At 43.6% G+C, this 18,235-nt stretch overlaps 1 protein-coding gene across 3 annotated transcripts; it reads right to left on the bottom strand.

Moving 5' to 3' along the window:
• Positions 1 to 268: 268 nt before the first annotated feature.
• LOC103649300 (uncharacterized) lies at positions 269 to 7,925 on the bottom strand. Of its 3 annotated transcripts, XM_020548601.2 has the most exons (10): positions 7,184 to 7,925; positions 7,039 to 7,092; positions 3,122 to 3,221; positions 2,861 to 3,040; positions 2,601 to 2,771; positions 2,408 to 2,518; positions 1,853 to 2,326; positions 1,658 to 1,774; positions 1,491 to 1,568; positions 269 to 1,403 (listed from the first exon to the last, which is right to left on the bottom strand). In XM_020548601.2, the coding sequence occupies exons 3-10, from the start codon at positions 3,177 to 3,179 to the stop codon at positions 448 to 450; spliced, it is 2,145 nt and encodes a 714-aa protein (XP_020404190.1). In that variant the 5' UTR covers positions 3,180 to 3,221; positions 7,039 to 7,092; positions 7,184 to 7,925; the 3' UTR covers positions 269 to 447. The 3 variants fall into 3 exon arrangements, with proteins under 3 accessions (XP_020404190.1, XP_020404189.1, XP_020404191.1); XM_020548600.2 differs by having other exon boundaries at positions 269 to 1,568; XM_020548602.2 differs by lacking the exon at positions 3,122 to 3,221 and having other exon boundaries at positions 269 to 1,568.
• Between the last annotated feature and the right edge of the window lie 10,310 nt (positions 7,926 to 18,235).

Consider the following 18,235-nt stretch of genomic DNA (forward strand, 5'->3'; position numbering starts at 1 on the left):
GGTAAGAAAGATGTCCGGTTTACCAAACTTCCGCACCAGAGCCATAGCATCCATATACCGACGTTTCATGTCACGAGGACCACCAATAAATGACGTAGACAGCACAGTTCGCTTCCCAACCTTTTCTGCTCTGATATCTCCATCTAACATGCTATCCACCAAGCCCTGGTATAGGTCTGCCCTTAAACGATCCTGATTCTTACGTATGAAATCTAAACGAGAGCTCTCAATCTTGATGTACGTGTCGACAGCGAACTGCTGGAAAAGCCGCTTTCCATGAAGTATTGGATTAAATACCCCGGGACGAATCTGGAATTTGTAGCAGTAGTAGTCACGTACGGACACACATAAATGGGTAGGAGATTCTGCATACGCAAGGATTGAAAAGTGAGTGATGTTGAAAGAATAGTTAATAATGTGCAAAAATCGCAAAGTACAAAGAAACAACTAACCTGCATCTTCATCGTTTGAATTATTTGCCCTATGTGTCGCACGGTATGCATCCACTTCATCCATGGATACACCAACCTTTGGGATATTTGCATGCCATCCAAGTTCACCTTTAGGGAAGAACAGTGGATACGATAGTGCATCGTAGCATCCATGGTATGAGCGGATGCCGTGGCTTGACCTATCCTTCCCATGTAACATAACACTCTTGCTGAACTGGCCTCGCCGTTCGCTCCCCTCGATCCATACAGCGGCCACCTCCGAAGTGAGAGGCGTGTTATATGTCTTCTGGTTCAAAGTCTGGTCAAGGTTCAATGCGATATGATAGTCATCAAGGTTCTCAACATGGCCCATGCTCCTAAGGTGCTCGGAGTACGGGTTTCCATGGAGTATGCCAACTATCTGTTTAATAACATCTTTGTCTTTCTGAAGCTGTTCTTCACGACACTTACGGTACCGATGCTCGAGACTGGGATCGTCATCGTAAAAGTAAAGCTCTAGATGTTTATGCTCCGACCCACCTTCCTTACCGAATGACTTGATATTGTGGTACATCATGCCTTGTGCCCGGAACGTGTATATACCAGAATCTCGCACATTAGTTGTCATACTATCGAGGCAACAGTATAGGGAAGTGAAAGAGAAATGGCCATTAAAAAACCTAATGTTATCACGAAAGTGCTTAGCATCAGAGTCTGCACTATCCCACAACCTCCTGAGCTGGGGAGGGGTATCGAGTGGTGCTAGCTCAACCTTCCCACCACGACAGCAAAACCCAGGTGGCTCGTACTCAAACTTCTTCGCAGTGCAATAACCGCAGTCAGGAACAGGCTTCAGCATATGTGTTTCTTCAGGGAGGTTACTGTATACCTTGTCGTACGGGTCAGGCACATCAGTGCCAGTAGATTCATCCTGAGTACCATCGATTTCGATGTCCTCGTCAGTCTCCTCGTCTGATATTTTTTGGAAAACAACGACTAAGACATGTGTATTTATATAAGCCTTGGTATCATAATCATAATAAAAATTGACATAAGTACATTGGCCAGCGAATATGTATCCCTCGTCGTTGTCATCATCTTCTTCGAATATGACAGCCTCATCATCATCATCATCATCTGGATCGTGAAAATACGAGCCACGTAAAAGACAAAGGCATTAAGGGTGGGGAAAATATGTAATCTAATTAAAGATTTTTTACAATTACCATTGGAAATGACCGTTGGCTTCTCTTGTGTATGCTCCACCTCATTTCCTTGTTCGGTTATGCCTTCACTTCCATTTGTTGGCAAGGTAGCGGCTTGGCATGGAACGCTACATTGTGCTGATGGAAACACACGATTAGTCTGACTATATGGTATCGTCGTCGTGCAAGATCCATTTAAGATTGGATAGTAATTACCATTGTTGTTGGCGTCACCGATAGTATCCCCATTCAAAGTAGTCACGTTCCTTGCAATGGATGCTTGAAATTGTTTGTTTCGACGGGCTAAGATAGCTTGTCTTTCCCCACGCGGCACATGATGTTTATGTCTTATTGCTTCAGTAGACATATCGAATGAACCGACATCCTCGGTCTGTGTTTGAGCTGGTAGGAAAGGTGTCCTAATGAATTCAGGGATAACCCAGTCGCAGGTGGTAACTGTTGAAGGTTCCGTTGCAGGGTGCACAACCTCAGGGGTATATGTTGGGTCCTCCATGGCGATGGACGCAACATTCAGAGTGTCAGCCTGTAGCACTCTACGTTTTCTCATGTACTCTATCTTTGCCTCTTTTCGCTTTGGTGTTTGATTATACAACCTAAGGCGTTCAAGCCTATACTCCCTAACGCCGATACTCGGTTCCCCAATGACACCAACAGATTCATGCACACTGCCTAGAATATGGCATGTATAGGTTCAATTGCACGAAACCTGTTGTATTTTGCCTTATTTTAGTAAAGTGAACAGTCATGAACCTGGTGGCAGAAGGTCTGTCGTTGCGACATAGTCGTTTGACTGGAATGTCTCGTTCCGATGCAGCCAGTCGCTATCATCATCTGGATCCACATTTTCTTTTTTGTCGCCATCTACGAAATATGAATACAATTACTTTACAATAGTAGGTCTATGAACATACATATTTAATTTAAATTTGACGGGTTTCATCACCTCCTGAAACATCGGGCATCACATTTTGTCCCTTATTTCGTTGACGCATTTGACGACGCTTGTTATTGTACTCATTCCTTTGTTCAACCGACATTGTTGCACGCCTTTCTCTATCCCTTTGCCTCTTTCGTTCGATAGAATTACCAGCCAATGGAGTGTTTTTAATAGGACCTACCATAATCATCCTAGCATTAGCCAAATAAACAGTGGTACAAAAGGCAAAATTTGTGAGATCAATGGTGCTACAGTTAAATACGAACCTCTAGATGACTCAGACTTTAGGGGTAGTCCTTTGTTTCGTTGACGTGCTTCACGGCGCTTCCTATTTTTCTCATTCTTTTGTTCAATGGACATCGTGGCATATCTTTCTCTATCCCTTTGCCTCTTACGTTCATTAGCATCGTCTATTGGTCCAAGCGAGTTTGATCCTATTTGATCACCTACAATTCAACCTTTTGTATTAATGAACACATACTTATTAAGTTTCAATCATTAATTGACATGTGTGAACAAACTTTTACCTGTAACGCTTGTGTTTGAGATGTCTATTAATGGTGTGCGATCAGCATTATGCTCCATTAGATTCGTTTATGTTGGTTCTTCGTTTTCACATAAGGAAATCTGCTAGTTGAGAATGGGCAAGTTTAGATGGTGCTTACAGAGATTCTGGTGGAAAGGGAGATACGGCAGCAACCGTCCTATTTTGGTAAAGTGTAGATGGTGCCATTGATCTTTTATCGACAATATATTGATCAAAGCACCATTAAAACAACAATAAAATTATGAGAAGGATTAAGTAGCCCTATTATGGTAAATTGTAGATGGTGCCATTGATCTTTTATCGACAATATATTGATCATAGCACCATTAAAACAACAATAAAATTATGAGAAGGATTAAGTAGCTTTTCACAAATAACACAAGATACCACAAGATACCACAAGATATCTGGTTATCCTAGATTCATCATTAGAGACACCCAGAATTAAAAAAATGGAAACAAATCACTTCCAAACTGTAGATGTGCTATATACCTGTTTTGCTTGGTGGCTGGTGCATTGGAATTAGTAAGATGAGTCCATACTTTGTATTAGCGTGGATAACTTAATCCCTACTATTAAGTGTAAGTCACTAAACAATGTATCTTATTGGTACTACACGTAAAAAACTGGTGCATTTTAGATGTGACTGTACAAGTAAAAAACTGTAGATGTGCTTCTACAGTTGGGAATTGTAAAGTAGACTGCTTCCATTAAGTTTTGCCAAGGAAACTCAATTGATATCAACAAGCTGGGAACACTGCCGCTGAATTTAGAGGCTGGCCAAAATGGTTCCATAAAAAAGGTTACAAGTATTCCTGTGATGCCACATTCTGGGCACAAAGGGCAAGACAGGATTGGATGTTGTTGTTGCACTTCATCGAGTACTTGGCATTCTAAAAGGTAAAATCTGGAACTAATGGCTGCCTGCAGTCACCGGGTGTTTATACTGTTAAAATCTATAGACGCGAGGACACTTTCTGTTTGGCTGAACCAATGGCGGCCTCTACTGTTTAATTTAACAAAAACATTGGTTTAGCAAAAAATCTTATTGGAACTACACGTAAAAACTGGTGCATTTTAGATGTGATTGTACAGGTAAAAAACTATAGATGTGCTTCTACAGTTGGGAAGTGTTAAGTAGACTGCTTGTATTAAGTTTTGCCAAGGAAACTCAACTGATATCAACAAGCTGGGAACAATGCCGCTGAATTTAGAGGCTGGGCAAAATCCCTATCCCTACTCCCTACTACTAATTAAGAATGGAGTGTGGGCGCCTGGCGTGGCCATGCCCCCGCCTCCGTTTCTCTGTCATCCTGGCCCACTGCGAGCCCTTTCTCGTCATGCTGGCCCACTACAAGCAGAGAGAATCTCTGCCATGCTGGTCCACTACGAGAGAAGCGTCATCAGCTCGTACACACAGCTCCACCGCTCCACCGCACACAGCTCCACCGCACCTCTGCACACTGCCGGCCCCACTCCTGCCCCATCTCGCCTCCACCGCACATCTCCACAACACAGGCCGGCGGCCGCAGAAACCTCGCCTCATATGTTGTTGTTTAGGGGATATCAGCTGCTGGTTTGCTTCTGTTCTTTTGGTTGGTTGCTTCAAGCTCGTGCAAACTATCCTTTCGTATCAAGAGTTAACAAACTTGTAAAGTTAGTATTTTCTGTTTTTGTTCCATGTATGTATTACACAATCGTGTAAAGTTTAATTTATGTGCTTCTTATTTTTTCAAAACATTATATTAGCCGGTTAGGTTCTAGAATACATAATATATTGTAGCCTTGTAGGACTTGTAGGAAAATACTACTTACATAAACCCACCGGTGTAAGAGATCTAACTATAATCGACTAAGTTAAGTCTGCTAGGTAAAAACAAACTTATCAGTTTTTTATTTTGATGCGTGCACAAAACCAGTTTATACCCTGACTGTTGTCTCAAAATTATTATAAATCTGCGCCTCCAATAATTACATAAATTTATTTGCTACTGTTTTTTTTTATTTTACTTGTACAAACACTTTCCAACTGAATCCGAGATCAAATCTAACTTTTAATGGTGAATCTAGGATAACCAGATTGTACTAAACTTAGTTCCAATAAGATTTTTTTTGAAAGCAGAACTTCAATTTAATCGAACCCAGAACTACATCTGAAACCCAAATGAACACAAACCACTGTAAATCTGCGCCTCCAATAATTACATAAATTTATTTCCTGTTGTTGTTTTATTTTACTTGTACAAACACTTCCCAACTGAACCTCAGATCAAATCTAACTTTTAATGGTGAATCTAGGATAACCAGATTGTACTAAACTTAGTTCCAATAAGATATTTTTTGAAAGCAGAACTTCAATTTAATCAAACCCCGAACTACATCTGAAATCCAAATGAACACAAACCACTGTAAATCTGCGCCTCCAATAATTACATAAATTTTATTTGCTGCTGTTTTTTATTTTACTTGTACAAACACTTCCCAACGGAACTCCAGATCAAATCTAACTTTTAATGGTGAATCTAGGATAACCAGATTGTGCTAAACTTAGTTCCAATAAGTTTTTTTAAAGCAGAAATTCAATTTAATCGAACCCAGGACGACATCTGAAATCCAAATGAACACAAACCATTGTAAATCTGCGCCTCCAATAATTACATAAATTTATGTGCTGCTGTTTTTTTATTTTACTTGTACAAACACTTCTCAACTGAACCCCAGATTTGCAAGTACCAGTTCTACCTTGACATGCTGAACAAGGGCTGTCGTGGTGGTATGTCTGCCTAAACTAAGTAAGCTTGCCTTTATTAGGATTATTCATACTTTGTAATCGGGCACTTTAATGTACTCCGGAGAAGCAAGGAGAATGTTTTCGAGTGATTAGTGTATTAGTTGGGATGGAAAGTGTGCATGTCGATCCCACCATCTAGGCTAGAGTCATCTTTGGGCTCAATTGGGTGATTTTTTTCTTACCAATGCAGAGCCTTTTTCTCTGATGGATATGCTGTGGAAGAGCAGGTCAAAAAGAGAGTAGAGAATAAGGCAAGAATCTTCGAGCAAAATGCTATCTACATGTGTTGCTTGGTGGCTGGTGCATTGGAATTAGTAAGATGAATCCATTCTTTATATTAGCGTGGATAACTTGATAGCTGAACATAGTATATACTTGTCTCTCACTCCATAATTAATTGAAGCAACATGTGCTGGTTACAAGTATTATCCTTGCCCCAAGGTCCTTATAGTTCTGTTATTCGCCCAGCAGAAGAACATGATTTATTCACACATTTGTTATCAGCTACCTGCTTATCGCTTTTACTAAATTTCTAAACACTTTGGATACTATTATGTTGTGATGTGGTCAAAAGTATTACTTTATTGTTGTGCAGTAAATTGAATAGGAGGTTTGTGGTTTGTGCTTGGCCTGAAAGGTCATGCCACTCTAGTTGATTCCTTGCAATTTAGCAGAGCGAAATATTTTTGGTGTATATTTTTTTCACGAGTGCAATTGTGATTGATTATATCGTTTTTGTTTGGCTAAACCAATGGCTGCTTTATACAAAAGTTGCTAGATGTTATATTACATAAACGTTGGTTTATGTAAGTTGTTTTTCCTACAAGTCCACAATATACCATGGTCTGCAACCTAACAGGCTAATAGTGATACATGAAAAGTTAAAGAATACAACACCAGTGTATTTCTACATCGTTAAGAAAGCAAAGCAGAACTAAACACACTATGAACTAATACATAAACACAGATTAGCAACAACTCGGGGAAAAAAAGTGTACCAGCAGGAACCGCTAGCACATAAGAAAATTGTATATCTAGGTTCGAACAGGCAAGAACATGGTTATGCATAATCATGAACTGCTAGAGAAGCTAGTGAAATTTATACCTCTGAACAGGGGCAAATGAGGAGTAGGCTCCTGCTTGGACCCTCCTAAGTCAGCTGAACCAAAAAGAGAAGAACCAAACTGAGAATCTACTGAACATGAAGATGTTGGCACACACATGAAAATGAAGGACCAGCGCTGACTCACCTGGACGTGGGTGGGCGCGACATTTGGGGGATAGTTGTTGTGATTGCGGTACCGAGATCGTGCTTTCCAAATCGGCGACGTAGATTGTGCGATTTCCAAATCAGCGACGCCATAGCCAAATCGGGCGCCATTGCCGTGGCTTCCAAATTTGTGGGTGCATTTCCAAATTTGTGGGCCAAGCCGAGCGCGGAGGGGAAGGAGAGACAGGGTCCTGGCGGGTCGGGCGGTTGCACGAAGGGGAAGCCGAGGCGCTGGCACGGCGGATCGTGCGAGGCGGGGGCATGACGGATCGTGCGAGGTGGTTGCATGGCAGTTCGTGTGGCTGCGCGGAGCGTCCAAATTTGTGGGCGCATTTCCTCGGCTCGGCTTGGTTGTTTGAGCGCGGAGGGGAAGGAGAGGCAGGTCCTGGCGGGTCGGGCGGCTGTGGATCTGCGCATAGGGTTAGCCGAGGCGGGGACATGGCTGTTTTGCGGAGGGGAAGGCGGCGGGTCGGGCGGCTGAACGGAGGAGAAGCCGAGACGCTGGCATGGCGGATCCTGCGAGGCGAAGGCATGGCGGATGGTGCGAGGTAGGGGCATGGCGGTTGCTGTGGTTGCGCGGAGGGGAAAACCATGGCGGTTGCGCAGAGGACGGAGGGGAAGACCGAGGGGCATGGCGGTTGCTGGTTGCGTGGAGGGGAAGACCATGGCCATTGCTGTGGTTGCGCGGAGGCCGGAGGGGAAGACCGAGGCGGGTCCACATGGCAGACGCGTAGGGGAGGCGACGCGGGGGCATGGCATCGCCAGGCGCCCACTCTCGAAGCTTAATTAGTAGTAGGATTACTAGGTACGTGTGCCTGTGCGATGCTACGGTTTAATTTAAATAGGGTAGTTATTCAAATATATTTAAAATCTTTACAACAATATTAACCATAAAGATAAATTGATATATTTATCACCCTCCACTTATAGAAATAGCATTATAGTATGATTTATAAAAAGAAAACGAAACATACGAGCACATAGAACTTTCACGACATTATGGCTCACTGAGCACTCGAGCGATCATTGAGGACATATGTCGTCCATCAAATTCACATGTCAGCCTCTTGAGCAGTGACGACCCGGGCTTGGTCTCCACATGCCGAGTGCTCCATGATGAACGCGGTGCCGGCCTCCCGCGCCTCGCACAGCTCGTGCAGCTCCTCCAGCATGTTCTCGTCCACGTCGGGGCTCCTGGGCGAGGCCACCAGGAACCTCGCCTCCTTGACGACCGACGGCGCCGGCGGCACTGTGGCGACCTCTATGCTGTCTGCACGGTCCGAGCCAGGCGACACGCCGCTATCGTTGGAGTTAGAGTCATCATAGCCCAGGCCCATGCTAAGGTGGCACCACAACGGGTTGTTCTTGATGACCATAAGCAAGTTTTTGCGCTTGTAGTACTTGTTGTCCCGCTGCAGCGGTGTGTGCACGACTTTCACCCTGGGGAAGAAGCTCCGAGACTGGCTCTGATTGATGATGGAGAAGGTCCTTCCTATGATGGCCTGACTGCCCACCATCGATGCTAAGATCGCCAGCACCAGGTCATCGTACGGTTCCCGTGTTCATCACAGATGCAAAAGCCGTGTGAATCTCTCAAAGCATATTGCAATGTAGAGTACATACGCGAACCAGATAGTGGCAGTAGTGTTGCGTACCGGGAAATGCAATGTAGAACCTGATCTGGTAGCTTGCGTCAAGGTTATGGTGCTGAGACAGATAAGCAGCTTGGTCGATGCATCTAAACCAGGATCCGTGAAGGGTATTACTAACTCGAAAGCAAGCTGCATTTTTAAAAAATGGTAGACTTCATCAGAGCAAGATTAAACCAATTGCATATAAAAGCACATATTAAAATTCACAAATTATTTTCCATTTATTTACTGTCTCTATATAATAAAACTCAAGCAAGACAAAAAAGTCCGCATTTAGTTTAAATTTAAGGTTGAGTTCATCACAAATCTTTATGTAGAACACTTGAGGAAACCACATTTACCAATGGCAGGAAAAGAAGATCGATACAAATTAACTCTTTAATTATGCCTCCCAAATGAATCAACTGAGAGTACTTTACAGCCCTTTACAATATCACACATGACAGAATTGATAATGACTTAAGTGTTGTACCCTGGTATCAACTGAGGTCTATGGTGTTACTAATGAAGTGACACACACAACATTTTCCCTAAATATTCTGCTCTAAACAAATGCTAAAAACATTAAAAAAAACTCAAATCAGAAAACTACAGGCACATTAGTAGACAAAGTGGAAACTATAATACATGCAAAATAGTAGGAAAGGAAATCTCAAAGTTAATCCCCAACAGACGAACACTGCACTGAATCAGCAACAAAAGCATATCACTTTAAACAAACATGTATAAGAACATGTATAATCCCCCAACAGGTATACGAGACTGGCTCTGATTGATGATGCAGAAGGTCCTGCTTATGATGGCCTGGCTGCCCACCACCGACGCCAAGATTGCCAGCACCAGGTCATCGTACGCTTCCCGCGTTCATCACAGAGGCAAAAGCCGTGTGAATCCCTGAAAGCATACTGGAATGTAGAGTACATACGTGAACCAGGTAGTAGCAGTAGTGTTGCATACCAGGAACTGCAATGTAGAACCCGATCTGGTAGCTTGCGTCAAGGTTATGGTGCTGGGACAGATAAGCAGCTTGGCCGATGCATCTAAACCAGGATCGATGACGGGTACACTAAGAAGTGAAAGCAAGCTGCATTTTAAAAAAAATGACAGACTTCATCAGTTGAGAACTGAACAATGAAATGTAACATGCAAATATTCATAGAGGAGGTCAGGTTTATCAAGTGCAGGGTTAGGTGGGGGAATTGTTTGGATGGCGCTGTAGGAGAAGTGTCCAAGATCAGCGAACATTGCTTTGGATCCTAAACGAATAATGGCAGACAAAGATGTTACACACGGTAAGTTCATGTTCATCCATCCACCTCTACTGCTTCTTTACATGCTCCTCTAATATTCCAGAAACAACAATTATTCCACCAGGTTTTGCATAACCAACTATGTCCTCAACCATCTCCAGTAAGGGATTTAGAAGGATATTTGCTGCCTGTACATCATAAGTTCCTCTTAAGGACTTCAAGCCAAGGTTATTGGTTTAGTGGTGCTCTTACGATTTGTCAATTGCGCTTGGAAGTTAAGAAAGCTGGGCATTTTTTATACCAAATAAAAAGCATATGGTTAGAATGTAAGCCATTCAACAACAAGTTTTCTGAAACATACCTGGCATCATTTAACTATAGCAGCAATAGAGCCTTTGATCCAAAACTGTAACCACAACTCAAATCGGAAAACTACAGGTACAGTAGTAGACAAAGTTGAAACTATAATACATGCAAAATAGTAGGAAAGAAAATCTCAAAGTTAATCCCCCAACAGACAAATTGAACACTGCACTAAATCAGCAACAAAAGCATATCACTTTAAACAAACATGTATAAGAACTATGAAGGAATATGCATAATGTAAAACCTGATGAGTGGTTTCAATAAGCGAATAAGCAAGATTAAACCAATTGCATATAAAAGCACATATTAAAATTCAAAAATTATTTTCCATTTATTTATTGTCTCTATATATCCAGAAACAACAATTATTCCACCAGGTTTTGCATAACCAACTATTATCTTTGGTAATCCGTGCATGTTCAGAGTCCCAACACATTGTTCATGTGCTATCACAAAGGCGCCGAACACGGCACGAGGCGTCGAGGATGATTGTGGATGTGTTTTCGGCTTGGAGTGTAACTTTAATTTGAGCTACTGTACTGCATGAAAAAGAACAAGAACAATTATTAAATACAAAAAGAGCCATTATATAAATAACAATGCATCATATGAAGTACCCACATTGTGACTGAACAAAAGTTTTTGTTCATATGAAGCACATAATCCACATGAAGAGGAAATAACAGAAAAAATGTCTACATGCCTAGAACATAATAAAATCATTAACCAATTCAAACAGCAGATTATATTAGTCATTACCTGCAACAGCAGCAAAACCAACCTATAAAAACCACAATGGGAATTGGGGGAAAGGGGGCAGGAGTATTCAGACAGTGGTACTAAGAGAAAAAGATCATTTGAGTGGCTCAAATTTAACCATTACCAGGATAGCAAGTGCTCCCACCACGCCTAATATGAGCTACTGCGTAGTACTAAAACATAAAATACACCAAAACAACAGTGACACCAAGAAAGTGAACTATTTTTTACCAAAACAGAAAAAGGTTGGTTTTTACTCTACTTACAAAGGTTGCTATGTGTGAGATACAAGTTAATGGTAATGAAACAATTTTACCAAGTGTTGATCGATCCATGAGGAAGGGGAAGACTCCAATGAATGAATCTGGGGAGGAACTGCTAATGGACTCTAAATTGCAGAACTTGAAGTTGCATGATAACTTGGGGAATGAAATTCCCCATAACATTATTGCTATTTAAGATATGGTAATTCTATGGAATATTATATCTGCACAGCTGAGATGATGCTCCATCTCTACGGTCATCATCTTTAGCTTAAGGAAAAAAGGTATTCATTTCATTTAAGTATCGGAGATGAGAGTGGCATCTCATCGCCGGTGAGAGTCGAAGAATGGTTGAGAGCGAAACACGAGCACACAATAGGTTTTGTGCAGCAGAGAATTGTCTGCATTTTTATTAATTGTATTTAACCAAACTCACTAAAACAAAGTACGCGCACATCAAGAGGTGGTTGTGTCATCCCACACCTCATGATCAAAGCGTTGCACATCCCTTTGCGCCTAACTGAAATAAAAAAGTGTGCCAGAAACTAAAAGTTTAGACACCGAAAAGGTTTTCTACTTCTTGCATCCTGGGCTTCGCTCCAGGCTGGCCATCGCCACACTTGGCAGGCTATTTTTAAGTGGAGGGTCAGTATTCTTTCATCTAATTCTTAGGCATTACTTTTATTGTATAAGCTGGCAGCTGCCCAAACTATTCGTACATTGTAAACAAAACAAGGATGCTGCTACATACCTTAATCTATAGTCATGCTTATACGTATTATAAAATTCTACCGATCACTTTCCTTTGTGTCTGTAAGACAAATATGATTATAGAAAGTTAAAATAGAATGCAAATTACATCCTTCTTAATAAAGTAAATGTTGAAAATGGAAATAAACAGTGAAACAAAGCACATGATCCATTACTCAATATTCATTGCATGCAGTGTACTGAATACTCATTACATGCATTATCCAGAATGAGTAAAGTCTCTAAACAGACAAGTGTGTCATCAGTTGTTGTAGGAGTCCTTTTTTGTAAAATAGAGTTAAAACGGACTCGTTGTTGCAATAAACTCTATGACTTGCTGATCTTGTTTACTGCTCTCTATTCTTTATTCACTGTCAAGTATTGAAATATCTGGATATTGTTGGCAAGGTAGAATGCTGCAAATTTGTTCTAGTCGTGCCATCTGAGTTGCCAAGGATATTATTCTGAGCTCAATCATCTCGATCTCTTTACCTTTTTCAGGAATTACCTTAACAGAGGTTTCTGTTACAGGTTATATTGAAAGGGAGAGATTGAAATTCCAGATTTTGTTATTGAACATGATAAGGTCCTTGAGCACCGACCACTCACTGATTATGGCATAGAACTAGATCCCCTAAAAGATGAAGAAACTATGGCCAAAGGCACTCTTAGCCTCACGAAAACCTGAAAACGACTAACTAAACTGAACTCTAAAACTACTGAAGACTGAGAGACGACTGAACGAGGTGAACGCTAGGGTTATGAATTCCAACATTAAGGACATAATTGGTACATACATTAACTGAAACATGGCAGCTCCAGCTCATTCTCCCAGTTGGCGTCTTACCACAATTTCAGTATTAACATTAATGAGATGACTAAACAATATCAAAGGGAAATGTTGAGGTAATTGTAATGATATCACAAACAATCAGCATATGAATTCCATAGAACTAATCCCAGTACCAGGAACAAAACAAATGCATCTAGTCAGGTACTCAGGTCAGAAGTTTAAAAGATCACGAGAACTAAGATCCTTGTGACTGGAAGTGAAGAAAACAACCATCAATTAGGTTCATACTAACTTACAGATTGACAATTCCACATGTATCGCAATGATATAAGTATCATCTAATTAACTTCACAAAAGTAGTAAGTGTAATGGTAATGTCTAATGATCTAACTTACAGATTGTTAACTTCACAGGTATCGCAGCGATAGCACCAAAGGAAAACCATTCTCATCAGCTAGCTGGCACACTTGCTGCCTGTACTTAGCGTCATGATCGCTCGGCCACGCCTGTGCCTCGTCCACTGCTCTTTCCTGAAGGTCTATGATTATGTTGTGCAGCAAGTAGCAGACATGGATTATCCGGGGCAGCTTGTGCTTATCCGGACGCCACATCTCCCCTTGCAGGAACTTCCATGTGTCCTTGAACTTGGCCAGTGTTCTCAGAGCGACTGTTCTCACAGAAGAGTGCCTAATGTTGAACTTAGCACTGGACTCTGTGAGGTCCTTCTCTTGGTAAGGTGTGAGCAGCCAGGGGAGAAGGGGGTAGCCGGAGTCGCCGATCAAGTATTTCTCGATCTCTGACCCATCTGATACCTTCAGCTTGCTGCCACTCAGCCGCTCGCCTTTCTCGCAGAGCTTGAAAAGGCCAGAGTTGTGCAAAATGCTCGACTCTTTCATACTACCAGGCCAGCCAGTCACGATGACTGTGAACTTTGTGTCCAGATCAACAACGGCTTGCAACACCATGCTGTAGTTCTTCTCTTGAGAGGTGAAGCTGCACGAGCGGGTGCGGGGATTGGGGCGACCTTCCATCGGCGTCCGCGTGGTGGGGGAGGCGGCGAGGTGAAGCTGCATGAGCGGGTGCAGGGATTGGGGCGACCTTCCATCGGCATCCACGCGGTGAGGGAGAGCGTGCGGTAGACGCGGACGCGCGGTGGGGAGAGCGTGCGATGGGAGCCGGTGCGTTGCCACAGAGGCGGAGGCTCGTGCGGCGTGGATTGCGGCGGAGCCATGTATGGACGGGCGTTGCGCGGAGGCAAGGAATCGCGGGCGCAGATTGTGGCGGCGGAGGCGCGAATTGCGGAGACGCGGACACGGACGCGCAGGAGGCAGAACTTGGGCATGTGAACGCCTACAGTAGTGTCTTAAGAATTAGTATAGATATAGATAAGAGGGATTAGCATGAATTAAGAGGGATTTTGATTTGTTAGGAATTTAAATCCATTTAAACCCTCCAATTCACATGGATTGAGATTGAAACGATCAGACTCTTAAAGAGATCATCATACCAAATTGTTGGGCACCAAAAAGAGCCAGTGGACGGTCCGACAGTCCGCGCCTGTGGGCCGGACGGTCCGCGCGCGTAGAGCAGATTAGGGTTTCGAGTTTTGTGCTACGGTTGTTAGCTAGAATCGTGGAAATAGCTCGGAAATTAGTTTGTAAAGGGTCCAGCCCCCCTCCTCTATAAATAGAGAGGTATACAGCCGATTTGGAATGATCAATCGAATCAACAACACTTTTATTTTGCATTTATTTCCTGTACAATTAGGAGTAGCTCTAGTCTAGTTCTAGTTTAGCCTCTTAATCTCCAAATTCTCCGCTTCTCTTCGACTTTACGTCGATTAGAGGAGTCTAGGTCGGTCTATCTGAGTCTAGATAACTACTAGGATCTCTCCTCCCCGACGGGGTCCCTCCTGGGAGCGAGATCCAGGCGCCACCGGTGATCTTTCGCCGCCCCTGCGCACGCGCGGACCGTCCGGTCCTACGGCGCGGACCGTTCGGCCGTCAAGCAGGAAACCCTAGCCTCGCGCTAGGTCGTGGACCATCCAGCCCTGTGCCATGGACCGTCCGCGCCTGACCAGAGAGTACCGTCGCTGGTTCTTGTTGAGTAATTGGCGCCCTAAAAAGGTGTCAACATACTTTTTGGCGACTCCGCTGGGGAAGATTTCATACCGACCTATCGAGATCGGCCCTCAATGGCCGATTCAAAGGATAACTCTGAAGTTTCCACCAACAATATCATCAAGCCGACATGGGAAACCTTGCCGGCTGAAGAACAACTCCTATTCGAGGAGCGCCAGGAGTAGCTGATCCTGGAAGCAAAGGCGAAATTCCTAGCCGACTTCAAGGTGGACAGGAACAACAAAGTCGTTCGGCAACAGGCGACAGATCTGGCTTCGCTTCGACCTACTACGAATACCCCCAATGTAAGTAGCACCAATGAACTCTAATCTCTTAAAGCTTACATAGACGAACAGCGAGAGCAAATGCAACGTATAGTAGGGGATATACAAAATGATCATAAAAGGCTAGTTCATGCGCTTGATAAGTCTACTATGACAAATCTTCCTTCGCACGAGGTTGAATTAAGGGAATACACACGTAATTCATCGACTACAGGTTGTCACGACCAGTCACAACCCCTTTATGGGATGCCGATAGACATGTACCTTGGGCAACGACAGCCTCCCATGCACATCGGCGATAAATTTGCTGATCTGCGCATGTCCGGACCGTCCGCACGTGAGCGCGGACCGTCCGAGCCAGCGGTGGCCGATCCCATTTTTAGAAGCGAATTACCGAGACCTGCACCCAAGCCGCCACATGCCGTGCAAACCCTAGATAACCCATTCGGACCGTCTACATATGGCGCCAGACAGTCCGAATATAATGTCGGATGGTCCGACCACATGACCGGACAGACCGTGCACGGAGCCTGACGGTCCGCGTATTTAACCGGACGGTCCGATAAAGAGTTTTTTTAGGAGGATGGATATCCAACTTCGTATCCGTCCCAGCTAGACTCCCCATCTCACCATACGATACACCAGCACCATAATATAATCTACCAAAACCATGAGAGTGAGTACTTTCCGGCCCCCAGAAGGTCAGAAAGGAATGGCCAGTCCTATGAGCCTCATAGGGCATGTATTAACACGCCGCAAAACCCAAACCATTGGGGAAGAAAACAACATACCAACATCCAAACAAACTCACCCATATTGGACCAAAGAGCCGGTGATCTCCCACCGGCTGCCATCTATATAGTAAGAGAGGAAATAGCTGGGGAGTTCCGAGATAAGCTCGGAGTTAGTATAGTCCCCGGGGGCAGTCATATCAGAGACCTTATGATAGCCAGTTTGACCGTCTCCCATACCCACAGGGGACCAGAATACCCGAATTCGCAAAGTTTTCGGGTGACCAAGGAAAAAGCACGCGCGAACACATAGGCCAGTTCTTAGCACAATTAGGAGAATTGGCTGACACAAAAGCATTTCACGTGCGTTTATTTTGACTGTCTTTAATAGGAACCGTGTTCGCATGGTACGCTACATTACCTCCTAATTCTATCTTGTCATGGGGGGATATAGAACAAAAATTCCATGATCACTTTTTCTCCGGTGACTATGAGTTAGATTTAGTGGATTTAGTGGCCTTGCGACAAGAAAAGGATGAATCAGTTAGTGATTACATCCGGAGATTCCGGGATACGAGAAATCGATGCTTTCAAATTTATTTAACAGATAAACAACTAGCGGGAATAGCCTTTGATGGATTGTGCTATTATTTAAAAGAGAAATTAGAAGGCATCCAGTTCTTTACGCTAGCACAATTACATCAGAGAGCTTTGGCTTGTGAAAGCCGAAGGAAAGAACTAGTCAAAACGGTTCATCATAGTGTCCATATAGTAGAACACAATCAAAGTAGTTCGGACGATGAACCAAAGGAAGTTTACACTGCCGAAATAGTTTGGCCCGAACAGGCCAAATCTTCGGCTTGCTCCTCCTTGCAGTCAGTTCAAAAGAGACGACAGTAGGAGATTAAGTTTACATTTAATGTCGGCAAATGTGATAAGATATTCGATGAATTACTAAAAAATGGTAACATTAAGATCGATTATACTGTCCCACCCACCTACGAACTAAAGCGTCGTGCATATTGCAAGTGGCACAACTCATTTTCCCATGCCACTAATGATTGTAATGTGTTTCGACGACAAATCCAATCGGCCATTAACGAGGGACGATTGAAATTTCTGGAGGACACGGAGCCCTTCCCAATGAATGTGATCGACTTTAATGGCAAAAAGATCCTAATTCGGCCCAACACAACTGATAAGGGCAAAGAAAAAAGTCATCATTGGCAATGCACGGGAGGCCGATGGAAACAACAAAATTTATTGCAGGAAAGTAATGGCCGAGAAGACTCCTGATGGAGGGGAGACATTGAAGGCGACCATCACAAACTCCAGCACTGGAGGGCAAGCGTAGACAAGGGGACATATGCGAGAACCCATAGTACGCATCGCGGACGGTCCGGTGCTCAGGCGTGGACGATCCGTAACATCACCGGACGGTCCGGAGCGTTCTAGCGGACGATCCGGCAACGTCGAAGAGCCACGGCGACCACGTACCTTCAAACCACGACGACCAGAAATAGGTACGTGGAAAACTAACATGTTCAAGGCAACTGGTCGGTTGGTAAAATCCAGCCCGACCTTTGATCAATTATTGTCTAAATATGTGAAAAACAAGGCTGGCCCCAGCGACCGGCCATCAAAGCGACCTCGCTTACCCACCCAGGTGCAATGGCAGGTTAGGCAGATTGGACCACCACACTAATCGGAGAGAACAAGAGGTCATAATGTTCAATTAAGACCTAACGTACCTGCATGGACACCTCCACCACCATAACCACTTATGACATATCCATACACATACATACCTCCACCATATGTCCCAAATCAAATGTGGGGCATGCCACCATACCCATTTGGGATGCCACAGTACCCCGCTTGGGGGGCACCCCAAACATCTATATTCAATAGGTTGACACCTCCAGTACAAGACCGATTGAAAGCCCCTCAATCTGGTCCACGAGCACAGGAGCAAGATTGTCGAACAACTCGGCCCCAAAGGCTGACTAATCCGGTAGGGGGGCATACAGCTACAACCTCCAACAGTATGAAAAAGGAGACGTC

Source organism: Zea mays, chromosome 2, assembly GCF_902167145.1.
Source record: "Zea mays cultivar B73 chromosome 2, Zm-B73-REFERENCE-NAM-5.0, whole genome shotgun sequence".
Taxonomy (NCBI): domain Eukaryota; kingdom Viridiplantae; phylum Streptophyta; class Magnoliopsida; order Poales; family Poaceae; genus Zea; species Zea mays.